Raw genomic sequence first — 27,461 nt, 5'->3', positions numbered from 1 at the left:
AAATTGGAAACCTGAACTACATCTTGATTCAGCTAATTCTGTAACCTTTGGCAAGTCAGCCTTTGCATGCCCCATGTTTTCCTAATTAAAAGTAGTAGTCACTGAATGAGTGCTCTGAGAATTAAGTGCATTAGGGATCTTTACCCAGATGATATAAATTGATCATTAAAAGAGTAGTTTATTAATGATAGAGAATCAGTTAAGAGTGGCTGTTTCTGTTTTCTCCTGTATTCTTTCCACTTGGATGTGCTAAACTCTTTCATCCTAATATAAACAAATTCTTCTTTGAGAACATTCAAGCAAGGTATCATTTACATTTCCAGTATTTCTGATGAAAAGGATGTAGGCCTAGATATGGAATAGCTTGAAGTAATAAGAGAGAACTTGCTTTGGGACTCTCTACGAGATAGCTGTTTTTGTATAGCTTATAGTTTATAAATCCTTTAAAAATATACTTACTAATCTCAAAAATAAAGTCTACTAAAAGTAAATAGTAGGTGCTTTAAAACAGATAGTTATCAAAAATAGAAGTATTGTTAGGAATGATGACTGCTAGTAATACATGTGGATGGATGGCAAAAAGATGTGGCAGTATTTATATTAAGTACAGCTAATTTGAAAGAATATTTTAGTCAATTAAAACTTTTTGGAAATTGAAAACATTTTCATTGCAAATAACAGGAAGAAGGGCCAAGCTTTTGTTGCACGGGGAACCATATGGTTCTGCCATTGCCAGTGAAGCACATGGTTATACATCAGTAGAACTTAGAATGATTCTTAGCTAGTGCAGTCTTCAGGTGAAGTAAATTAATGATTCTCAGTGTAGGCAACCACAGACTTTAGCAGGTTTAAGCAGTTGCTTTGTGTTGTTAATGTAGTTATACTGTTTAAAAAATGAGCCTGTGTATATTTTTGTCTTGTCTGAAATGTTTAGCTGGCAGTTGTCAAGAGATCTTTAAAGTTTTGAGATTGTCTAAAACTGAATGTTAGAGTTGAGAAGGCTTACTCCTAATTGTCTTAATCTTTTTTTTGTTATAGTTGTTGTTGTTGTTTAGAAAACCCTTAAAATAGTTCAGAAATGTAAGATGCTTTAATTGTTGAAACTTTTGGGAGGTATGATAGCTGGGTTCAGAATACAGTTATTATCTTACTCATTTCTCAAATATAGGTTGAATGTTCTTTATTTGAAATGCTTAGAACCACGTTTCAGATTTTTTTATAATGTTGAGGGAGCAGTATTTGCACCTATATAAAATGAAATTTCTGGGCAGGAGACTCATTTAAGCACAGAATTTATTTTTACACACAACCTGAAGATAATTTGTATGGTATTTGCAGTATGCCTGTTCCTTGTCTGTGACTGACTGTGACTAGCATGAAGTCAGGTGGAGAATTCCTGGTTTGTTTCTGTTTCATGTTGGTTCAGAAAGCTTCAGGTTTTATAGCACATTAGATTTTGGATTTTGGAATTAGGGATGCTGTATCTGTATATCAGTACATGAACTTTAGAACTCAAATGATCTGTGACATTAGACTCGGAGGTTCTGAGCGATTAAAAGAGGTTAGCATTCAGATATCAACCATTAGGTTCAGCTTCAGTAAAGATGTTCATGCTTTCATTTATATTGTATTCATTGTGTGTGTGTTAGACAGGGTTTCTCTCTGTAGCCCTGGCTGTCCTGGAACTCGCTCTGTAGACCAGGTTGGCCTCGAACTCATAGAAATCTGCCTTCCAAATGCTGGGATTAAAGGCATGTACCACCACGTGTATTCTTTTTGGGTTGAATATTCTTAAATCTTCCTCCATAAGAACTATAGGAAGGAGTGCTAGGTAAAGCACATGCAGAGTGGCCATTCAGGATGACAACACATATGCAGCAAGTCCTGCAGATAGAGCCTGGCATCAACATCATGAAACTGGCATCTAAGAAGTAGGCTCATGTTATCCAGGCCTTTAGCTCTTTCTGGGTAAAATCGTTGTGCAAATTTCTTTTGTATAGTGAGAAATAAAATAGTCTACTTTATTCCAGCCAAAGAAACAAGGCAGCTCATTAAAAGATACATAGAATTCAGCAATTAAGTGTTTATAAGAATGAAGCAAAAGGAAAGCCACCTGAAGTGACAAAATGTAGAAAAGAGACCAAGAAATAAATGTCACCAACATACTTAACACTTTAAAAATTATCTTATTCTATTGTGTGTATTAGTGTTTTGCCTGCATGTATGTCTGTGTACCCCATGGTGTCCAAGCTGGCCAGAATAGGGAGTCAGATCCCCTGGGACTGGAGTTCTGGACAGACCAATGTGAGCTGCCGTGTGGGTGCTGGGAATCAAACCTGGGCCCTTTGGAAGAGCAGACATTGATTTTACCTATTGAGCCATCTCTCCAGCCCACCAATACACTTGAAAAATATATTACTTAAAATTGTCAAGCATGGGGCTGGAGAGATGGCTCAGAGGTTAAGAGCATTGCCTGCTTTTCCAAAGGTCCTGAGTTCAATTCCCAGCAACCACATGGTGGCTCACAACCATCTGTAATGGGGTCTGGTGCCCTCTTCTGGCCTTCAGGCATACACACAGACAGAATATTGTATACATAATAAATAAATAAATATTTAAAAAAAATTGTCAATCATGTATATAATTTTAGTCATTTTCCTCTTACTCCCCCTCACCCCCTCATGAAGCCCTTCTTTTCCAAATAGTGTTCCTCCAACTTTTCATTTCTGCTTCTTGTGTGGCTAATTTAGTTAGGGTTACTTGAGTGGCAGATTATTACTGCATCATGGACATCGTATCAGTGGCTATACCACTAGACAAGATGGTATCTTCTCCCAGCAACCACTGTCATTAGTTCCTCAGAGAGGAGGAGCACCTGGTAGGCTCCTCCTCTATCCGTAATGAAATGGTAATGGCCCCAAAGTATAAATGAGTTTGTGTTTAGGCTCAGATGTCAGCAATCTCACATCAGGGACATCTGTCTGATGAAAATCTATTCTCATGTATCTTGTATAATGACTCTAAGAATAATCTGTACTACATGAAAAAAACAATACATGCTGTTAAGCAATCTTTTCTATATAAAGGATGAGCCTCATGCCTAGTAAAGACACATTCAGATGTTATTCCTTTGAGTCTTGTGTCTGCTTGTCATTTTCTGACTCCTTACCCACCTATTCCTGAGACCCTGTCCTATCAGTCCCAGTGCCCCAGCTAAACTGGTCCATCGCAGGCTGAGGCATTCAAGCACGTTGGTGTGTCCCTCTGAATTTGGTTTCTTTATTGAGAATATAGCATGCACTCTATACTATTAGCTACAGTTCCATAGAAAATGACTATGGCAAAGCGAAAGACCAAAGAGAGCACTCTATTCCTAACTCTGACAAAGTGATGCTTGGACGAGTTCTCCCAATGAGAGAGAGCTTTTACAATTCCCTCATCATATACTAAAAATCTAAAGATATACATGGTTACACATACATTACTCATATTAGAATAGTATTCTCAACGTTATTAAAAGAGTGTGACAGAAAGATTTAAATCAAACATATGTGTTGAGTGTCATTCTAGATACCTTTTATTATTGTAAGGCTTGTTTTTGCAGATTTCAGGAGACAGGTAATATGGAGTCCCTATGCAAGTTCGAGCCAGTTCTACAGTACTAGAACAATAAAATTGTTAAAGAAGAGAGAAATATTATAAGTTATTGCATATATACCACAGCAGATTCAATTTGACTGAGGACATTATATCAAAACAATACTTAATGGTGTTATGTTACCTATTAAGAACTCAAGCAATTCCAAAGTCTCCAAGCTGCACTGTCCCATCTTTGGTTAGAAATATGCTCTATGATTGAGAGAGAGAGGCAGAGAGACAGAGAGAGAGAACAACAAAAGCATCATTTCAGTCCAGTTATTTGTATGAGATATTGTTTTTTGGAAAAATTAATCCAATTAAACATTACTCTAGAATAACTAGATATTCCCATGAATACACAAAAACTAACTCAAATTGGATTACAGACTATAAGAACTACAACTATAAACAGGAATAAACCGTCATGCTTTTGTAATAACTTCAAACAAAAACTGAAAGGAAAGAAAAATTGGCTTTTGTTAAAGCTAAAAACTTTGCACACCGTACGACACTGCCAATGAAACAAAGATGGGGCCAGTGAGATGGTTCAACTGGTTAAGGTGCCTGCTGCCAAGCCTGACATCTGAGTCTGACCATGATGAAAGGAGAACCAATTCCTGACAGCTGTCTGCTACCCTCTGCCTGCCTGCCTTAGCAGATGTGCATACCACACACACACACACACACACACACACACACACACACACACACACAATGCAAACAGACTTTTTAGTAAAAGAAAATGGATACCCACAGAATGAAAGAAAATTATCTGTATTTGAAACAGATTTTATAAAAACTTATTTTATGAAAAAAGTTTATGCATCAACTGTACCAAAAAAAACCCCAGAAAATCAAGGCTGCTATGGTAGAACATGTCTCCCTAATCCTGGTACCAGAGAGGCATTGGAAAGAGATCTAAAACTCAAGATCACCCTTGGCTCAAAAGTCATGGTGGCCTACGGGAGACACTGCCTCAATACCCACCTCCCAAAATGACAATAGTGCACTTTGTTGTTGCTTTTAGACAGAGTCTCACTATGGAGCCTTAGCTGGCTTGGGATTCATTATGTAGACCAGGATGGCCTAGAACTCACAGAAATTTACCCACTTTTGCCTCTTGAGTGCTGGGAATAATGTGTGGACTACCACACCAGGCAAATAATCCAGTTTTAATACCAAAAAGCACATGTTATCAGAGTTTCATTTAAATGTCCTGAATACAGATATACAGACAGAAAGACCATCAGTGGTTGCAATGGTCTCCATGGATAAGGAATAAGTGTGACTGGGAACGGGCACACGGTACTCCTTTGGAGAGAAAAAAATTCAGTATATATACTAAAGTCAGTAAACTACATACGGATGGACAGACGGACAGATGAGGAGAGGGAGAGAGGGAGGGAGAGGGAGGGAGAGAGAGAGAGAGAGAGAATGAGAATGTCTGTATTTGTTGTAGCATCTGCCTGAAGGTCACAGGACAATTTGTGGGTGTCAGTCCTGTTCCTGTACCATGTGGGTTCCAAGAACTGAACTCAATCAAGCTTAGCAACAAATATCTTTACCCAATGAGCTCTCTTGCCATTCTATGTATATTTTAAACAGATAAATTTTATAATAGGTAAATGCATTACAATAAAATTTTTAAAAGATAAATTTGGAATAACCCTGCCCCCTCCCAAAAAAAAATCTGCCTAAAATTCTAATTGGCTTAAATATAACAAATTAACCTTAAGCATTTCCAACAAGAGTCATGAAACACCCTATTTTTAACAATTTGCTCAATTATATTTTATTTATAAATACAGTGTTTCAATGCTTCTGGGATCTATAACACCTGGTAAGAAAAAAATTAGAAATATTTTTTTACAGATTCCTAAACTATGAAAGAGTACAAAAGCAAGTTAATTCAATTCTCCCAGCAGCCCTTTATGTCAGCCTGCCTCCACTTTGTTCTAGAGAGATTAATGTGCCGAGAATTATACTGTATGAATGCCAAAAATAATTGCCCACTTCCTTTTCGGCTAGAAGGGAAGCCATATGTGTGCGGAGTGAGCTGAGAAAGACAAGGGAGGGGGAATGGATGAATAGAACAAGGGGCAATACAATCACCTACAAACACAGCACCCGGAAAATGACTGTTTGGCCCAGTGAGCCCTGCATTTGAAGCTAAGAAGATGAAGACCAAGCGGACTGGAAAAATCATAGACAGAAAACACCCATTTCGTAGTTATTAAAACTGAAGATCAGGTTTTGTGACTTCCCTACATCCCACAGGAAAACTCAACTCGGTTCTCCTGACTCTGAGACCTGTGGGCTCTCAGCTTTGTCCTCACCATTATCTCACCCACCACAGGCCAACTAGAGGCCAAGTCAGTGTTTCTTCCGAGCGAAAAGGAAAGCTTCATCATATAATTAATCTGCTGCCCTATTTACTTTTATATAGTGGTGGCCAAATACCAGACAGAAACCATCTAAATGGAGAGAAGCTATTTTAGCTCACTGTTTCAGAGGGTTCCACCATGATTATTGTCCCCGAGCACTGGCACAAGACATCACTGTGGAAGAGAGTTGTTCACCTTTTCACGCACAAGAAGCAGAGCGAGAACCCAAAAAAGGGACCAGGCCAAGATACAGCCCCCCACGAACAAACGCCCAGTGACTGCAGCTTGGCTCTGCTTCCTTCTTGGCACCTCCTCCCATGAAGGGATTCATACACTGATGGGAATCTGTCACCTTCCCAAAATACAAGAGTTAACAACCGAGACCTCAACATAGGAGCCTATGGAGAGATCTTATATTCGAGCCGTAATCTCTCAAAATCTAAAGGAAGTTTATTTCTTATTTCCACCTGTTTGGGTTTTTAAGTTTGTTTTGTTTGTTGTTGTTTATACAAAGTCTCACTATGTAGCCCTGGCAGGCCTAGAATTCATGAAGACTCACCTGTTGGCCAGGTGTGGCCAAGTGAAGACAACGTTTCCCAAAACTGACATGATAAAGAAAGAAGTACATGCCTTCCAGGAATATTACCTGAGATGTAGCTATGTTCCTTGAACGCCCTGGTAGATTCTAGCTATGGCTTCTGAAGCAGACATCTGCTAGTGTTGCTCTGTCAAAGGACGTCTTTGACACATGGCTTTAATTTCTTGAGCTATTTTCTGTCAAATAGGAAAAAATGTATTAGGCTGATATGACATCTGATGTTGGTGAGAAGATTGCAGGTTCATTGTAATCCGTACGAAGGGATCTTTATCATTAACAGCTAACGTTGCAGCTATACCCGTGACTCTCTCTCTTCCCACATTTAAAAATGTCACGGCCTGGATGTCCTGAGGGGGGAAATGAGAGGGGAAGGGACAGCGAGGCCAGAGAAGCATGCTCATCTTGTTTCTGGGAAGGGAGCATGGAGAAAGAATGTCTGCTATGCTGGCGTCCTGAGAGGCTTTGAGCAGATACATGAAAAATATAAGCACACTTGGTGACATAATAATGACAGCTTCTTATCCTCCAAAGACTTCAAAGTCTTCTCGTGTATATTATCTCATTTATCTTCTCAGCATCCCGCCAAAGCAGCAAGACATATAATTATCCCCGGGTTTCAGATGGGAACGGGGAAGGGGGAGGACTAGAGAATCTTTTGCCTCTAGTGTTAACTCAAACCAGGCCTGTAAATTCCCAGTCTCAAGTGCTCTGATAAACCTTACTGTAGTGTTTACATCTTTTTACATGTACATACATGTGTCTAATCATTTTTCTTCAAATTTAGTTCTTCCTCCAGTTGTCATGATACTGGTAAAGGATTGCAGCGTATATCCAGTTGTTCCAACTAGAAATATAGAGGCCACCCTTGACCCCCCTTTTTTCTGTCTACCTCTTTCCTTAAACAAGCCTACTATCACCTGCCCAAACACATTTCAAGTCTACCTACTGCCCTGTGCCTTCTGCTATGGCTCGGATGTGTTTTGTTCTCTCCAAAACTCACGAGGTCTGGTCTTTGATATAACAGCCCTGAAGGACCTTTAACAGACCTTTGAGTCATGACTGAATTAACGGCACTCTAAGGAGACCGAGATAATGCTGCAGGATTAGCTACCCCATGAAAGTGGATGCTATAAGTCAGCCTTGTCCCTTTGTGTCCCGTGCTCAGATGCAGCACACGCCTTAGCAGAATCCATGAAGATAGCAGGTCTCTGCTCCTCCCATCATCCAGAAACATGCGTCCAAGCTGGGCGATGGTGGTGCACGCCTTTAATCCCAGCACTCGGGCGGCAGAGGCAGGCGGATCTCTATGAGTTCGAGACCAGCCTGGTCTACAGAGCTAGTTCCGGGACAGGCTCCAAAGCCACAGAGAAACCCTGTCTTGAAAAAACAAAACAAAAAACCCAAACAGAAACATGTGTCCAAATAAATCTCTCCTTTATAAGTCCTACCGGAGCTAGAGAGAGTTCAGTCGGTAAATCGCTCACTGTAAGCGTGAAGAGTTGGGTTCAACTCCCGGGACCCATGTTTAAAAATAAGTAAATAAATAAAATCCATATGTAATGGTGCATGATACTACACCCAGCACCAGGGAGGAGGAGATAGGTAGACGCCTGGAGTTCGGTGGTCAGCCGACCTCCTTGGTGAGTTCAAGGCCAGTGAGCAACTCCATCCCAAAAGAAGGGGACCTGGAGGTTTTCTCTGGCCTCCACACACAGAACATGTGCACACGTACCCACACACTCACATGTGAGCTCATGCACATGCTAGTAAAACCAAGCAAAGCACCCAGACTCCATTGTTCTATTAGAGCAACAGAACACAGACTAGGACTCCGTCACACCTTCATTTAAGCCATTGTCACCTTTTATCTCTGCCCTTCTAACCAGCTCGCTCCTTCCATTTTCGCCGCCGTAGCTTGCCCTGACTGTAGTGATATCTCAGAGCAGGCTACAGAAGATGTCACTCCCTTGCTCAGGCTCATTTATTTCTTCCCTTCAAAAGTAGAGTGAAAAGTGAGCATCTTCCCTTCTCTCAGACCTTATGCCACCATATTCCACCACAACACGTCATTCCTCTTCTTCATGGCACTTGGCTAATCCCCCTCTTCTCTGTTTATTGCCTGCCTTTGTCTGAACATATGAGTGCTTCCCAGAGCACAGAGTGGGGCTGTCTCTGTTACCGTTAGACCTTTGACAGCCAATTCATAATGGCGATCAGTAATTCTTAGCTGAGCAATCAATCCACTAGGGTTCTATTTACAGCTATCCTGAGGCGATGTATGCATATATATGTGTGAATACATATGGATGGATGGATATATGTGTAGTTTTTCACTGTCCTATAGATGGGAAACCAGACAGGCAATATCCCCAGTTTCATTAAGCATCTTTATCATACTCTTTCCATCAATAATACTTCCTCTTCAATTTCATAGTGAAACTGAGGGATTGGCTAAATGAATACCAGCTCTTTCATACCGACTATAAATTTAATGTCAGTTTATCTTCACGTGAGGCCTTAGTTAGCAATGTATTCATCTTAGTACCTTAGTTCCTCAAACAGGCAAGAGAGTGCTGTTACCTCAATGTTTCTTTTTTTTTAATATTTTTTTATTTATTATGTATACAATATTCTGTCTGTGTGAATGTCTACAGGATAGAAGAGGGCACCAGACGTTATTACAGATGGTTGTGAGCCACCATGTGGTTGCTGGGAATTGAACTCAGGACCTTTGGAAGAGCAGGCAATGCTCTTAAACACTGAGCCATCTCTCCAGCCCCCTACCTCAATGTTTCTTTCTCTGATCCCTCTTCTTCATCCTTTTATCCAGAGAGATGATGCTTATCTGGGATGCTTAAAAAAATCTTCATTGATTCTTTGTGGATTTCATATTGTGCATCTTGTCCACCCATCTTCCTGTCACCCCAAAACCTCCCCTCCAAAACAAAAGAAAATTTAAAAGAAAAACCAAAAATGAAACCAAACAAACAAAGCAAAAAGAAAAAAAAAAGAAAGGAGAGAGAAGAATGTCACCATGGAAGCTGTAGTGTGGCCCAGAGGGTTACACAGGTCATCCTTTGGCCCTTTCATCTCCCCTCGAAAGCGTTCCAAGCCTCTGGCCTCTGCTACATCATCAATAAAGGCTCTCACTGTGGCTCCTCTTAGGTATCCTGTTGTTGTCCTGCATCATGGAGAGCCTGCTAGTTTGGATCTGCAGGCCTGGCCCCTTTGCCTGCTCCAACAGTACATAGATGAGGTGGATGATAGGGTGGGTCAACCCACAGCCCTGATTTTGGGCCTGGGTGGTAGCTGGGTTGGTTAGTCTACCAGCTTTTTATAGTGGGATATTATTTGTGTTTTAATAAATAAAGCTTACCTGAAGATCAGAGGGCAGAACAGCTGCACTAGTCACCATACAGGCCAGGGAGTAGTGGCGCACACATTTAATCCCAGGACTCAGGAGACAGAGGCAGACAGATCTCTGTGAGTTCAAGGCTACCTTGGGCTACACAAGATTGATCCAGAAACAGATCCAGGTGGTGGTGGTTCACACCTTTAATCCCAGCACGAGGGCGGTGGAGACAGGAGCTCTATGGCAGGGCAGAGAGAGGAATATGAAGGGAAAGAGACAGGAAATCACTGGAGTGTGGACTCTGAGGATTCATGGAAATAGGATCTTTCCCTCTCGGTCTAAAGATTTGCTAGAGGTAAAAGGTATCTCTAGTGGCTGGATGCTTTATTTTCTGAGCCTCAGGTTGAACCCCAATGTCTGTCTCTGGGTTTTTATTATTTGTGCAACAGCTTTCTGGGGGGGGGGGGGGGGTTCCTTAACTTCGCCAACCTTCCAATCCTAATTCCTGCCCTGCTCGTAGATCTGCTTAGATAGTAACAACTTGCCCAGGCCCATCGCTTCAAGTTACTTGATCTTTTAAAAGATTCTTTAAAGGAAAATTTGTTTATTTTCATTTCATGTATACACTGTTTGCCTGCTTGTATGCATATACACCATGTTGTATGTAGTACTCATAGCGACCAGAAGAGGGCATCAGATTTCCCCAGAACTAAAGCTGTTTTAATCCACCATGTGAGTACTGGGAAAGAAAACCTAAGTCTTCTGGGAGAGCAGCAAGTGCTCTTAACTGCCGAGTCAGTTCCCAGAGACCTGCTTCATAGAGATTAAATCTAGTACCACCCACTAACTAGGTGACCTTGGGAAAGTTTCTAAGTCTTCTGTGTCAAAATGTCCTCTGTAAAAAGGGCATGAGACTACCTCAAGGGATTGTGGCAACTGTATGTAATTTTTTTAATGTTCAGAATTACATCCAGCATAAGTGTTAATAAGTGTGGTGGTTTTAATGAGAATGCCCCCATAGATTTGACAGCTTGGTCACCAGGGAGCGACAGTATTAGGAGGTGAGACTTTGTGTCACTGGGGGTGGGCTTCGAGGTTTCAAACACTCAAGCCAGGCTCAGTGTCTCTCTCTTCCTGCTGCCTGTGGATACAGACATAGAATTCCTCCAGCGCCGTGTCTGCCTGCCCGCTACTATGCTTCCCACCAAGACAGCAATGGACTAAACCTCAGAAACTGTGAGGCAGCCCCAATGAAATGCTTTCTTTGATAAGAGTTGCCATGGTCATGGTGTCTCTCCACAGCAACAGACTGACCAAGACAATGAATAATAGGTTTACGGGATTATTTTCCCCTTTTTATTTGTGTTTTTGAAAAGAGACCTTGTTATGTAGCTAGCCGTTCGAGGCTAGTTCGATTGAGTTCCTCTGTCTCCCAAATGCTAGGATTAGAGGAGCCCACAAAAAAACCTCCAAATAGCTTCCATTTTTATTGAAGCCGTAAGTCTAATCTCTGTTGACTAAATGGCTACAGATTGATTTTCTGAGTTTAAACTTCCTTATTTATACCAATGAATATATTATCTACTGTAAGTTCATGATCTATAAACATTCTTCCCAGCATTAAGAGTTTATTTCCATCCTAACTGCATCAAGGGCAAAGCAGTCCCTCTTGTGAGAACCCACGTGGCCATGAGGTGTGGCAATTATCAGGTAATAGGCCTCTTAGAGTTAGACAGGCCCAGAAAGGCTATTTTGGTCTGCAGAGGTGGGAAGATGGCGCCGACTTCACTGTCTGGCGAAAACTCTGAGCAGATGGAGTTTTTATAATCACCTCTTCCCATGGATTTCAGTTCAGTCAGAAAGGAAGTTTGGGGGGTGGGGGGGGGGGGCGCTAGGAGAGAGTCAAGTGAGAGAGTAGGAGGCAGCCGAACTGCTTCTTCTGCCAGCCAGCCTTTCTGAAACAGGTCTGAACATTTGGGGAGCTGTGTTTGACAGCAGCATACCTGGGGAGAGTCGGAGTTCTCGAAACTGACTAAGTCTAACCCAGCGAGCCTCCGGGGAGGGTTCCTAGGGTTGAGCTCAGTCAGAATCACTTGTGGGGCTCATTAAACGTTTGTTCCGATGCCCCAGCTTCATCGCTGGAGTAGCTCCAGCCTGGCTTCAAGAGTCAGGTGATTTTTAACATAGGTGACGCTGGGAACATCAAGTGGAGAAACACGAACGCAGAGTCCCCCCAGGAACGTCACTGGAGAAGTAAGTCAAGTGTTGAGCTGCGGAGGCAGACCAGAAAGGACTATACAGTCCTTGGGCTTTGTTGAGAAGGCGTTGGAATCTTGGAACGAGGGGTTTGCCAAGAAAAATAAGAGTAATTGAGTGCTATTACCTCCTTTGATTCCAGCCTGCATCTGCGCCCTGCTCATCTCAGCCGGTGCTATCTTGTCTTAGTAAACGTTGAACACACTTGTGAAGGAATCTTTTCAGGGGAAGCTAGAATACTGGCCTGCCCAGACAGACACACATTGCTGGACACAAGCTCCCGCCAGGGCTCTGAAAGTGCGTGGGAGCCACATACAGCAAGCCTCAGAAAATAATTTTGCTTAGTACTATTAAATTACAAAGAAAATATTTCCCTAATATATTTTCAGTTCCAAGTTCACTTGAAAATAACGTTAACCTATGTGAGAGAAAAATAATAGGATTTCTTCATTTCTATTAGAAATACTTTATCTTGTCAAATCCCATTATTACTTGAAAAGTTAAATCTTTGAAGGAGACTTTTTGCTTCCAAGAAAATGTCACCTAATCCGAGCTGTTAGGGAGAAAGTCGATAAATATCCATCGCTTTATCATCTTTGGGAAATGAAATTTCATAATCTTCCCCGGTAAACTGTCTTTTTATATTAAGAATTATTTATCAGCCTTCTTTCTTCCTGATAAAATTTAAAGATAAATGTAGGCCTTCCTAAGGCCAGCGAGTAGGTCGCTTTAAAATGCACACATAGAGAAAATACAGGAATGCACTAGAGAGGAAACAGTTAGGAGCCAGGGCTTCTTGATGTTTAGATCCTTTTTTGTTTGTTTAAATTAGGCAGGGGAGGGTGTGTGCAGGTGCCGGCAGGTGCCCGATGTGGTTCCAGATCCCCTGGAGCTGGATTTGCTCTTACAGGTAGCTAGAAACAATCTGACATTGGTGGTAGACACAGCTCAAGTCTCCAGCAGGAGCACTACACTCTTAACCATGAGAGAGAGAGAGAGAGAGAGAGAGAGAGAGAGAGAGAGAGAGAGGAGAGAGAGATTTCACTGTGTAGTCCTGGCTGGCCTGAAAGCAACGTGTAGGTTCTGCTGACCTGGACCGCTTGGAAATGCTGCTGCCTCTGCCTTCCAGGTACTAAGATTAAAGGTGGACCGCCACACTGGCCCTCTCTTCTTTTTGCTTTCCATCCTTCCTCCTTTCCTTGCTTTTTAAAGATATTACGGGAAAGTTGTGGACGTTATCAGATTACCCACCCCAAGTTTTGGGTAAAATAAAGCAGAAACCTACATTCTGTCTTGTCACAGGAGAAAAGGTCTCATCGGAACCTTTTGCTTTGTTATAACTAACCCTTCACCTCAGCTTTCTCCTGATCCTAAATAAAGCACGTGACTATCCACACGAGCTAGCCCACTAATGACACTTCACTTCAGCCACATCTTCCTGAAAACTAGCCTGAGGTCATTATTTTTCTTCATCCCTTAAAATAAATTTTCTTATTCTTTTTCTGTTCCTTGTTTCCCTCAAACAACCAATATTACAAAAAATTTACCACCAGCATTTACCTTATTCCTCAGAATTTCAGGTCTTACAAGGTAGTGGTTGTCAACCTGTGGGTCGCGACCCTGTGGTTCAGGCAATCTTTTCACAGAGGTTGTTAAGACCATCAGAAAACACACATATTTACATGATGAATCTTCACAGCTGCAAAATCACAGTTATGAAGTAGCAATGAAAATAATCTCATAGTCGGGGGGCTCCAAAGCATGAGGAACCACATTCAAAGGCCACAGTGTAAGGAAGACTGAAAACTACGTGTACATGACTCCTTTACACATCTCTTGAAATTTCATGGAATATATGAATTAGGTGAGCAGATAAAGTTTAAGAGGGAAATTTGAAAATCATTTCTTAAGGCAATCAGCATAATTTAAAAAATAAAATTTTCATCATGATTTAATGGCACATAAACTAATCCAATAGGCTAGCCGATACGTTTATTATGAAGCACTTCCTATGTGTATTATATTAATAGAAATACCGAAGACCTCATCAAAGAATGCAGTAATGGTTATGGTACTGAGTGAAACTTAAACAGAGCAATATAGAAAATAACGTTTGGTGATTTCACTCAAAATAATCTCTTTTCCTTGTGATTCAAATGAGCGGCGATAGAATTTTGTTTTGTTTCCTTTAATCAGAATTCAGGATGTTAACAGTCCAGTTGACAATCTTTCTTTGACAGGACTGTGGAAGACTAAAGACCAAGACAATTTCCTTCTTTTCCATGATGCTTTTGTGCAAAAATGATGATTTACATAATTTCCTTTCAGTCTCAATTGAATTTCTGAAGCTATTTTTCAAGTAAGCGTTCACACGTCTCCAGCGTACACCATCTGTCTCGCTTCTCTTTCTCTTTCCTCTTCTCTGTTTTTTTTTTAATATTACAATTATCTTATAACAGGGACTGTCAAATCTTTTCCCCCCAAGGATTCCTTTCTTTTGGAAAATGAAAAAGAGCTGCGCATATTGTTATGTGTAGTTGTGTGGATGTGGTGGAGGGTTAGGGAAAGGTTAGATGTTCAAAGCAATTATGGCTGACTTGACAGACATATTGGAAGAAATGTGATCGGGGAAGAGTTTTAAAATTATATTCTTGACTCTAGGAAAATAAAGGAATGTTTAGTCAAAACACTGGGACAAATAGCTTCTGGAGACCAACTATGAAATACCAAGGAAGTAGGGCAGGGCTCAGGGAAGGCCTTATTCAGACTGCACATATCCCTAAAGTGCACCGACACTCACAGGCAGTTGTTGCTCTGACTAGGGGAGTCAAGTTTTATGTTTACATAGTAAATGTATACTCAGCAGGAGCCTCTAGGAAATCATATGAATTGCCAAGGAAAAGTCCACAGTGAAATATTATTTTGAAAAAAATTTCTGCTTAGAAACACCAAAGATGCATGTTTGTTGTTAAATTGAGGTTTTTTTTTAAAAAATGCAATATATTTAATCTACGTGGCACTCAGAATGTATAACTGATACATTTTATAACAATTCATAAAAATTTTACTTGCAATTTAATTAATTTTGTAGAGCTCCAGTTACTGAAATCTCATAAGGATTTACAAAACACAGTTACAGCTTCATCTATCCAGAATCTCCAAATAGTGGGTCACTCTGGCTTCTGTTTTGGATAAAGCAAACCAAGGGTAGCACGTGTCCCTCGGCTCTGGAGCAGAAGACACTGAAAACGACAGTGTTTCCAGCTTCCTCTGGGCCATGATCACAAACACCAGCCATGGCAGGAGTGGAGTAGGGAAGTATGGACTGGTGGTTTAAGTCTTGGGTGGGAAGTTTTACCTTTGTAACTTTGAGATTATTACTGTGACCTCTATAAACTTCAGTTCCATTGCATAGAAAGTGTGGATAATGTCTTCGACCATGTAGGCTGCAGGGAAGCTTAAAGGAAATGATACATTGAAATCCTTAGTGTATTTTAACACGGCCATGTTAGAGCTCAGGAAAACTTAATTAGTCCTTGTGTTAGTGCTGATAGGATTATTATTCCATGGGAACATCTCTTACTAATATCATATTTTTATTGCTTTGTCTGTTGTTTTGGTTTGGTTTGTTTTTGAGTCAAGATCTCACTATGGAGCTCTGGCGACTTGAAGCTCTCTACGTAAACTAAGCTAGCTGACCTCACACAGATCCGCCTGCCTCTGCCTCCACACCCTGGGACTGAATGCATGCATCATCACACCAGGCTCTAGAATTCTATGTTTATAAATATTTGTACTTACTATCTTTTTTTTCCCTCTTTCCTTTTTCTTTTTGTACCATTTGCGCAGGAACCAGAAGCTTCTAACAGAGTAAATTTACAAGCGTTATCTAGGAGGAGTCTTTCAGGGTCCCTCTCAGCAACGCCATACTGTCCATATTCTCCACTATAATTGACCAACACTGCACACCCGTCTCCCACGTGTATAAACTACTGCACAGGGTGAGAGGATGCAAGAAACCAGGAGGCAGGAATAAAGGTTAACCAAAACAAAGGTGCCTGAAAAAGACAAAAAAAAAAACCACTACTTTGGCAAGCCAATTAAAAAAATATAAGTATTTTAAGAGTGGTGATGCATGCCTTTAGTCCCAGCACTTGGGAGGCAGAGGCAGGGAGATTTCAGAGACTTTGAGGTCTACAAAAGTGAGTTCCAGGCCAGCCAGGGTACCCTGTCTTGAAAAACCAAGTGTGTGTGTGTGCGTGTGTGTGTGTGTGTGTGTGTGTGTGTGCTGTGTGCATGCATGTTAAAAGGGGAAAGGAGGGGCTGGTGAGATGACTTGAAGGGTAAAAGCACTTGCATCAAGCCCGATAACATGAGTTAAATCCCTGGGATACACATGGTGAAAACAGAACCGACTCCCACAAAAATGTTTCCTTGTCCTGTATGTGTGAGCACATGCACACAAATAAATAAATATAATGTTTAAAAAGAAGATCTAGAGGAGAGATATCCTGCGTTGCTGAATAACACTGATCCTAGAAGCCATCAAACAAAAATCCCAGCCAGTGCCAGTCATGAGACACCTCCTTATGAATTGTTGGCCAGGGAGGTACCAGAAGCCCACAAAAATAATATAGACTCTTGTCAATTCTCTTGGTTTCCCATCAAAACTAGGTAATAATACCCTATTACTGGAGCAGGAGAGAAGGTTCAGAAATAAAGAACATTGACTGCTCTTCAAGAGGTCCTGAGTTCCAGCAACCACATAGTGGCTCAAAACCATCTATAATGAGATCTGACACCCCCTTTGGGCATGCAGGCAAACATACAGACAGAACACTGTATACATAATAAATGAAATAATCTTTTTTAAAAACCCTATTACTGAAGACATCATACACTTTAGTTGCAAGATATTGAGATATCTATATCTGAGCTAGAAGCTCCCTGCCATTGGCTAGCTTTCATAGAGCCAGGAGATATATGCAGGCTTCTGGGGCAGTGGTGGTGAGGACAACTCAACAGTCTTATGCCACTATGAACTCTACGAACTACAATGCCGACCTGCCGGGAAAGATGAACCCATTGGTACAATAGTGGTATAGCTGTAATGATAGCCACCAATTACTCTCTGATTAGATTTAACATCCATAGATCCTAGGAAAGAATGTACTACCGTGCTTTAGCTAGATGACATAGACCAAGCAGCTTTCCAAATATTTATGTTTATACACATAGGAAAATACTTTTCATCATTAACCAAGGGAATTTATCTTGGTAACCAATGGTGGTAAATGCAGAGACTCAGTGGCTACACAAGGTACTGAGAATAAGTGAGGGATGAGTGTTCTTAATCAACCCCCTACAGCTCAAAGAACATTGTGGAAGAAGGAGCTAAAAGAATGTAAGAGCTGTAAAATGTTATCTTCAGGGCTGTGGAGGCCCGCCCCAAAAATTGTGAGCCTGTTCCACCTTGTCTGAAGGTCAGGGAACTGACCTTGCTCAAAGTTGTTGACCCCAAGTGTGGCTACCCACCCTCACCTAGGGTGTGGTTACTTGGTGTTTTGGACATTAAGATGGGCCTTACAGGTAGATCTTCTACACCCTGACAGGAGGTCAGAGAATTCAAGCATACTTCTGCTCCTTCTTTTGAATTAGGAGGTTTGACCTATGGAGTGGCTGCCTACAGGATACTTGGTCTAGAGGCGGGCTCACTGCCTAAACAGAATGACTTCCTCTTGATGTCTTGATTAATGGCTTGATGTCTCAAAGTATTGAAGCAAACAACTGTTCGAGTTGTCCCTTGCATCATGTTAAAGCATCTTTTGCCTTCTCCCCTCTGTTGTATTGGGGTATAAAAGTGTATGGAAAATCAACCACAGGCAATTTCAGTAGTCACTGGAACTCCCTCTCGATACTATACTGTGCTTCTGTTTTATTAATTTTACTTGTGCATCTTCGTTCTCTTAAATTTCTAATCCCCATGCCCCTATCCTGGTAACTGGTATCCTTGTCAAAGCTGATCCCTGGCACAGGACGTGATACAGCCATTGCAAGCATGAGCTCATTGGAGCTGCAGGTGTCTGCACTGGGCCCACACAAAATTGGGCTTTTTAAGAGTCAATCATGGATCAAAGAGTTCTCGAGCCCTACCTTCTCCCTACTGAACTACTGGGTAATGAAGGGTTCTGAGGGAGGTGATGTCATCATTTTTCCATTTTATACCCACTGCAGAGAACACTAGGCTCCAATGGATAGCTCCAAAACCGCAATCACACAGATAACCCTGGTTAAATCAGTAAGTCACAAAGACAAAACAAATAAGAATGGGGGAAAGAGATTTGTAGGGAGGAAGGATGGGGATAGACAAGGGTTAGCACGAGAAAAAAAAGGGTAGAGATTGAGAATTCTCAAAATGCCTTATATACATGCATTAGGTTGCCCAATGGTAAATGTAATAAACCAGTAACAATACAATGTAAACAAGCTAGAAAAACTAGGTAAATAAAACAATCAACTCCTGAGTCATACACACACTTTTTAATTCTAGCAGTCAAGAAGCTGAGGCAGGACGATCACAATTTCAAGGCTCCTCCAGAGTATATAGTAAGTTCTAGAACAATCTGGACTACTGGAGCAGGATCCGGACTTGCACACAACAAGCAAGCCCTGCTCTAAGTCCTTATCCATTCTTAGCCAGTGTGATGGTTTGAGAGAAAATGTCCCCCCAAAGGGAGTGGCATTGTTAGGAAATGTGGTTTTGTTGGAGCAGGCATGGCCTCGTTAGAGGAAGTCTGTCAGTGTGGGAGTGGGCTTTGAGGTCTCCTTTGCTCACGCTTCACTCAGTGTGACACTCAGACCATTTTCTTCTGCCTGCTGGTCAAGATGTACGAACTCTCAGCTCCTTCTCCAGCACTTCCTTCTCCAGCACCATGTCTGCCTGCATGCCCTTGTCCCACCATGATGATAATGGACTGAACCTCTAAAACTGGAAGCTGCCCAATTAAATGTTTTCCTCTGTAAGAGATGTGGCCATGGTGTTCTTCACAACACTAGAAACCCTAGCTAAGACAGCCATCTCTCTTGATTTTGGCACGCTGGTCTTCACCCGTGCATTTGATCTCCATCCTCACATGTTTTTCTCTGAGCTTGTTAGTTACTTTTCCTGCTTCCAACTGCTGGTTTTCTCAGATTTCATCTTCTCCATTGGAGCTTGGCAGTCGATCTACAGATGATACTTCCCACTGTTTTCACAGTAGTCTTCTTCCTTAAATAGTTTATCCAAATGGGCAGAGTCTCCGCGATCCAGGTACAAGTTGTCGCATAGAGTGATAGAAATTAGTCAAGATGGTACAATACCATCCAAATGATTTCTCTTCTTCTGTCTTTGTATAAACTCTTCACCCTAATCGATGGAACAGCCTATGTGGATTCCTTTTAAATTTTTCTATGCATTTATGTAAGCATACACACACACACACACACACACACACACATATACTATTTTTAAGCAAGAGGATTCTATTGTATCTATTTCTCTTCATATTTTTCTTCCCCTTTGGAGGGGAACACATGCACAAACCTGTACATATAGACCCACATACAAATATATGGAATTCTTGTTAGTCAGCTGGTATCGACTTCCAGTAATAGTTACATTCTTATCTATGGCATAGTTAGAGTTCATTCATTATCGTAATAGTTAGCTGTCATTCTAAATGTTGGTTTTATGCTACTAAAAACAAAGATGGAATAAATATTCTTGTTTCTATTTCCTTCTCTAATAAATAGATCCTACAGAGTAGAATGTCTGGGTCAAGATGAATGGTTATTTTTTTATGGATTTGCCAAGTTCACAACAGAAAATCAGAGGGCTTAGCCATATTCCATCAAAGTGCGAGAACACTCGGTCAACATGCCTCAAATAACCCATGCTGGCTTTGAAAAGTTCATAATTCCGGTAGGTCCTTTATGACATTTGATTAACATTTTAATTTAATGTTGCATTAAATTGCATTATCTTGACTACTGCTAAAGTACCTTTTTTGGCCTATTTGTCATTGCAGTTCCTTGTTTGAATTTGTTAGCTTTTTATTCTTAGTAACAAAATAGTCTATGCATTAAAACATTAACTATTTATCTGATACTAGCATTGCTAAAGTAGTTTGGCAGGAAGTCTTTTCACTTCTCTGTAATTTCTTAATTAAAAAGAATTGAAACAGTCAAACTTACAGAAAAGTTGAAGTTACAATATGAAGAATTTTGATCTTTCTAAACTAATTGAAAGTAATTTGCTAACATGATCTGTCACGGATGCACATTCATTTATATAGCCATAGAAACCCCATCAAAATTGGGAGATGAGGGGAAAAGAAAAGCTCAAGGCTGGGCAGGGGGTGGCACATACCTCTAATCTCAGCACTTGGGAGGGAGAAGCAGGCAGATCTCTGTAAGTTCGAGGCCAGCCTGGTCTACAGAGCTAGTTCCAGGACAGCCAGGGCTGTTACACAGAGAAACCCTGTCTCGAGAAACCAAACGACATAAATTGGGATATGAGGGATGGACAGGTGGCGCAGTGGTTAAGTGAGTTTACTGTTACCACGAAGGACCTGGGTTTGGTTCCCAGCACCCAGATGTCACTGTCAGCTGCTTGTAATTCCAGTTCTGGGGGACCCTATGCCCTCTTCTGACCTCCAATAACACCTACATACAAGTGGAACAGATAAACTCATGCCAGCACACCAGCCTTCAGGTAAATTTTTAAAATTTGGAATATTAGTATTCCCTTATTGACACAAGTAGATTTTGCTAATAATAATTTCCCTCTGAGGCTGTTTTTTTTTCTCTTTGTTCTTTGGGGGCCCATGACCCAGCCCCCAAATAAATGCTCAGAAGCTTATTCTTTCTCACACATGCCTGGTCTTAGCTTGGCTTATTTCTAGTTAACTTTTCTTAACTTGAATTATCCCATCTTCCTTTTGCCCCTGGACTTTTATCTTTCTCTATTCTATATGCCTTTCTTTACCTCTTACTCTGTGGCTTGCTGTGTAGCTAGGTGACTGGCCCCCAATGTCTTCTCTCCTACTCTTGTTCCTTGATCTTCTCTTCCCATTTCTCTTCCTATTTACTCTCTCTCTGCCTTCCAGCCCCACGTATCCTTTCTCTTTCCTTGCTATTGGCCCGTTCAGTTCTTTATTAGACAATCAGGTGTTTCAGGCAGGCACAGTAACACAGCTTCACAGAGTGAAACAAACACAGTGTAAAAGAATGCAACATATCTTTGCATCATTAAACAAATGCTCCACAGCACAAACAAATGTAGCACATCTTCACCTAATATTCCATAACACCCATCAATATACTTCAGAGCAAAGTCCCAGTCCATGAGGAGTCACTGAATTGCCTGTAGATGTCACATGCCTTCATCTGGGCAGTTAAGTCTCATTCTTGATTTTTTTTAAAGTGTCTAGACCAAGTAATTTTGTAGAAGCTGTGTTGAAAATATTATTTATTATTTCCGCATTTTTGAACAAAGCCAACAAGAGAGAGCCCTTGTCTGGGACAGGGAAGCATGGTCAAGGGACAACAGCAGCCCACTCTCTATGTTTCTCTTGCCTGCCCTGTGGCCCTGCGCCTTCTCCATCACATTATCAGACTCTGGTTCTTTGTGCGGTTTTTGAGCCTTCAGAAACTTGTTGGGTCTTCATCTGTGTGCGGGCATTCTTACATGTCAGCCGACCTGCCCTTCCTGCTTTCCTCCTCACCTCCTATTTGTTAATTTAGATCTTTATTTTCTCTTCCAATATTTTGCTTGTTTAATTTTGGTGGTGTTATAACTCTTTAAATTGAATTTTATTTTTCTCTATATTCTTTTAAAAAATAAAACATTTAAGGCTCTGAGTTCCCAATAGGGATAATTTAAGGCTATGAATTTCCAATAAGGATAAAGCATCGCATATGTTTTGTATGGAGTTTCCTCCATTATTGCTTTCTGTGAGGTTGGTAATTTTAGGTTCATTTACATTTTAGTAAAAGACTGCTTTGTATCATTCCTTGTAATTTCCAAGTAATTAAATGGCTTTGAATGGAGTCTCTTTTTACTGTTTGTTTCTCCCATCCCCCTTCTTCTATCATAAGCTATGATCAGGAAATATGCCCTAGAAAATTTCCACTTTTATAAATTGTCCTAGAATGTCCTTTGAAAACACAGACTGGATTAATTTTTTGTATGTGTTCTACTAAAAAGCAAAAGAAATCTAGAACTTGGGGCAAATGTAATCACAGCACCAGGAAGACTAAAAAGCAGGCAGTTTCTTCAAGTTCAAGGCTAGCCTGGGCTACATAGACCTGTCTCAGGGAAGGGGGGCAGTATAAGATGGACTATTCCATGTATGTTTTAGATCAAATTTGTAAATTTCATGTGTATTTCTTCTCTATTTCTATCTATACATTTTATCTGTTGAGTTTTCTAAGTGTAAGCAATGTGTACATCCTATTATAATTGTATTTTTACTTCATCCTCCTCCTAGATTCTGCTTTGTACAGTTAGGTCCTTCTGAAAATGATGCATACGACCAGTGTGTGTGTTGTACCCACATTTCCCCCTTCTCCTTCTGACATAATAGTTTTCACCCCGTTTTGGGAGCTCACCAAGTCTAGCTGGACTGGGACTGAAAAAGCATGGGATAAAAGCTGACTCTCTGAATATGGCGGACAATGAGGGCTGCTGAGAAGCCAAGGACAATGACACTGGGTTTTGATCCTACTTCATGTTCTGGCTTTGTGGGAGCCTAGCCAGTTTGGATGTTCACCTTCCTAGACCAGGATGGAGGGGGGAGGACTTTGGACTTTCCACAGGGCAGGGAACCCTGACTGCTCTTTGTACTGGAGAGGGAGGGGGAAAGGAGTGGGGGGAGGGGGAGAGGAGAGGGAGGGAAATGGGAGGCTGGGAGGAGGCGGAAATTTTTTTTCAAAGAGAAAGAACCATAAAACTGCGTTTTACTGATACAGAAATAGTAATGGTACATTTATTTCCATAGCAGCACCTCAATCGTCTCTAACAAAATTAAGGCTACATTGGAGCATTCGGACAGAAAGGGACTGTTTTATACAATGTTATTCATGTTTTCATAAACAAAACAATATTCTTCAGGCAAAAAATTTTTAACAAGATACCAGTAAAGGAAATGGAATACAAAATGTGTTCCTTTGGGTCAGCCTGATAATAGCCACACACCCCCTAGGGAGTATCAGGGGATTGTTTTTAATGAATACTTTGAGTATGAGGGCGACTCTCCAGAGTTAACATCCCACAATACAAGGCTATTTCATAATATAAAAGCAAAGACAGTTGCATCTCCTGCATAATCCCTTTAGAATGAATAATTAGTGAACATAAACAGTATTTAAAAGCACAAGAGAACTGTGCAGAGTCCTACGGTGCCTGGAAGGACCATCCCTACACCAACAGCCCTTCTCCCTCAAATCCGTTGGGAAGAAAATGAGAACTCAATTCTGATGACATTAAACTGTCAGCACTGCCAGGAGAGTGGCCAGGACCCTGCGGTACTCTTGAGGATAAAGTTATGCCATTTAAGGCCACCCACCAGCAGACTCAGTAAAACCATATTATTTCTTCCTCAAGGCACTCAAAAAAGAAAAACGATTTAATATCCTTGGTCCATAAGAAGAAATATTTACTTACATCCTCAATGGACTAAAAGATTTTAGACGTAACAATTAAAATTGTATCTTTCCAAAAATATTATATTATCAATGCAATAAACTCAATAAACTTAAAAAAAAAAACTTAATTTAAACTAAACTTCATTAAAATTTTTAAAAAACCAACAAAACATACTTCCTAGAGTGCAAAATGCTTATTAAATACTTCAAGAACACAAAAATAATTTGTTTAAAAACACAGGAATCCTTTGCTAAAGGACCATCAACACAAAAGACACCCATTGCCCGCAATGGGTGCCAGCTGGAAGACACATGGTGTTAAGCTTTGTGCTTGGCCTCTGCCCCTTTCAGATGACATGTTATTTGTACAAGCTCATGGTTGGACTCTGGTACATGCACATGTACGCATCACAAAGAAGTCTGCGTGCACAGCCTCGAATCCTTCTGGAATCCAAGGAGTGCAGCTCCTCCAGAGACATCTTCAAGTACTCTCCCACTTCAGGGCAGGGTGTCACTTGTGGAATGTTGAAGCCATTCTGACCCCCTAGGGAGAGAGAGAGAGCTCTCATTAGGGCAGCAAACTTCTAAGTCCTCTTGGCAGCCTGTCCCACCAGAACAATTTTACTATCCTAGAATTTAGTGAAGACTGACTCCCAGAATCAAAAACAAAACAAAACAAAACAAACAACAAAACTTTGTTTGACTTTCAGTTTCTAGAATTACGGTCTCCTTTTATTGGCTTCTGAGAGGGTTCAAGCAGAGAAAAGTGAAAAAAAAAAAAAACCTGGAAAAGGACATGCACTTAGGAAAAGCTGCAGTCCCGATTTGCAGGCTGCTGCTCTAGGCCCCTCAGACTTTTCTGTCCTTCCCAGACACTAGCAGCCTGACACTTTTCCACAAGAAGCCAATTGTGAGCGCTACTGTTTCCTTATGTTTTAAGAACATACTTGCATACCTCTAGCATGGCTGTTTTAGATACTAATCATCAGAACGCGCATGTGCTCTGATGATCAGATTTGCTCTAAAAGGTGCGTTCCCAAAAGTTATGCTGCTAATGCTGAGTGAAGCGCACACAGGGGTGGGCTGTGCCCTCAGGCATCAGAGCTATGCAGAAATGAAGAACTGTTGGTCTACAGCTTGGGCCTCTGGTCAAGAAGCCGTCACTCGGTGCCTCTGGTTATTAAAGTGTCACACCTGAAGACCTGGGGAACTAGGGCTTGGAAGAAGAGCTGTAGTGTAAATGGGGTATGGACAGGTACTGTGACAAGTACCTTACTACCAAGACCCCTGTCACTCAAGTGTGTACTAAGTAATGACTAAGCTTCCTAAAAACATCTCAATGAGAAAAGGTTTCTTCCTGAAATAAAACGCATGAGATCAGGAAGACTGAGGTAAATTCATACCATGCAACCTTCACCACCTTTAACGTTAGCTTAGACAATAGAAAAACAGGCATGATTTCCATGACCTAAGTATTCCCACAGAGTTTGGCATTTATGTCCTCAATAAATGGCTACTCTACTGTATATAAAAATGCAAGGAAGAAGATGGTAAAATCAGCTCTAAATAAATTTTAGGATCTTTGTTTTCTTTTGAGGTTGGACAAATTGAATCAGGTTCTCACTATGCAATACAAACTGACCTCTGATTCACAATCCTCTACTTCCCAAGTCTGGGATTATGGCTAGGATTCTTTAACAAATCCACATAAGGACCAAGATGGCACAACATTATTGCTCCTTAGTTTGAGGAGCAGAATTAGTAATACCCTTTGAAGATTGAAGTCCGTCCCACTGTGGTATCCTTTCAAGAATCTGCTCACAAAATACCCTATTACCATAAACACGCGCTCTCACTAGGAAGCATCTCCCTCCAAAAGACGAGTTTTAAATACCATCTCGATCAGCCATGCTGTCAAAGAAGAGCCAGGCTGAATCATCCTTCCCATACTTCACAAAAGCAACATAGTGGCTCGTTTCTATGCAGAGAACAGCAAATAACTCCATCTTCTGGCAGGGGATGCAGCCGTGTCTCCAGTCCCAGTCAGGCAAGTCTTTGGGAAGTGATACTGGGTGATAGGTATGATTCATTCTCTTAGGATGGAGGTGAACCTAAAATGGACCATGAAGAAAATACCACAAGTGAGCTAAATGCCATGTTTCAAGGGCAGACTCTAATCACTTTCATTGACCAGCCCAGCCAAGTTCTACACACACACACACACACACACACACACACACACACACACACATACACACACACCGGCAGAAGAGACATGAGCAATAACATTTACTGTGAATGTTTAAAATGCCCTTTGACTCTGACTGGTGCAGTGAGTGTGGATTACCTGAGTGCAGCAGGTCTTACAGAACTGCTTGATCTTCCCTGCTGTGATGTCGGGGTCTTCATAGCAATCTCTACACTCAAACATCGCAAGTCCTCCACAGATGCGACACTCCCTGGGAGCTACGCAGAGGGAAGGAAGAAGCCTTTTTAAAAAGACATTCTGTCATTAAAAATAAAAGCTATACTTTGAAAACAAGAATGCTTGGGGGTTGGGGAGAAGAAAGGCCTAGTCCTCTCTGACCCTCTTAAAATTTCATTTGGATTTTTTTTTGTATCTGAAGTATTTTTAAGGACTTTTTTTTCATATAACCATTTTTGTTAACCTATTCTAGAATTGTTCTTCTGGTCATGAAATGTTCAAAGATATAAAGTAAGTATTGAAGACTAATAGCACATATGATCTTAAGTCAGTAAGTAACAATCACTGCCATTATGAACTTTCTGTAACACTTTTACGTCTGAATATTTATATAAGTATGTGTACCCAGGTACAAGTGTGTCTCAAGCTTCTCTCATCTAGCCTCTCGATGCTTTCCCTTCCACTATAACTACCACACACTGTTTTCACATAAGTCTATTGTTTAGACATATAATCCAGTTAACCACTTCCCTCTTATTAACATTTCTTGTCTCTAATTTCTTGTCAGATAGTAAGTAAATTTGCATTTAAATTATTTATTTTTACCTCTTTTTTTAGAATAAATTCTAGCAGTCAAATTATTGAGTTAGTATGTCTAAGCTCTTCAACTACTGAATTACCTGTCAGAAGTACTATACCCATAACTAATGAAAAGTCCAGGCCAACTATTTCTAAAACAAAACAAAACAAAAATCAAAGAAAGGACTATATACTTACTGTCTTCAAGCAAATCCGTTATATTTAATTCTAGAGAAGGGAAAATTTTTTCGAACATTTTGAAGTCTTTTCCAAACCGAGGCATCTGAATAATCAAGCATGATGGTGCCTAAAAAAAAAGACACATAGTTTTAGAAACCAAAGTCCTAAGGAGCTGGGGACTTAGCTCAATATAGCGCTTACTTAGCATGTCCAAAGCCTTGAGTCCTAACCCCTGTACTAACGAGTTTCCCTATGAAACTGAAATAGTCATAACTGTCAAACCCAGTAGTGGTTTCAGCAGGGCTGTTGGCCCATGAAGCAGAGCCCACTTGTGAATGTGCAGTGTGGATGCAGAGCAGCAAT

General features: G+C 40.9%; 2 protein-coding genes across 2 annotated transcripts in view; both read right to left on the bottom strand.

Moving 5' to 3' along the window:
* Positions 1-27,461, bottom strand: part of Nek1 (NIMA related kinase 1) — a 554,120-nt gene that overhangs the window by 123,658 nt on the left and 403,001 nt on the right. The window lies entirely within an intron of this gene.
* The window catches only part of LOC121462254 (ubiquitin carboxyl-terminal hydrolase CYLD-like), a 36,462-nt gene continuing 32,256 nt past the window's right edge, over positions 23,256-27,461 (bottom strand). The window contains exons 12-15 of the mRNA XM_041673756.1: positions 27,117-27,225; positions 26,262-26,380; positions 25,809-26,025; positions 23,256-24,458 (exon numbers count right to left, since the gene is read on the bottom strand). Of these exons, the coding sequence (XP_041529690.1) occupies positions 24,274-24,458; positions 25,809-26,025; positions 26,262-26,380; positions 27,117-27,225 (630 nt within the window). The 3' untranslated portion in view covers positions 23,256-24,273. The remainder of the gene's footprint in view (positions 24,459-25,808; positions 26,026-26,261; positions 26,381-27,116; positions 27,226-27,461) is intronic.

This window comes from Microtus oregoni, unplaced genomic scaffold (assembly GCF_018167655.1).
Source record: "Microtus oregoni isolate MIOR12 unplaced genomic scaffold, Mior012 000024F_ref0000369, whole genome shotgun sequence".
NCBI lineage: Eukaryota > Metazoa > Chordata > Mammalia > Rodentia > Cricetidae > Microtus > Microtus oregoni.
This window is presented reverse-complemented; position numbering and strand designations above follow the sequence as displayed.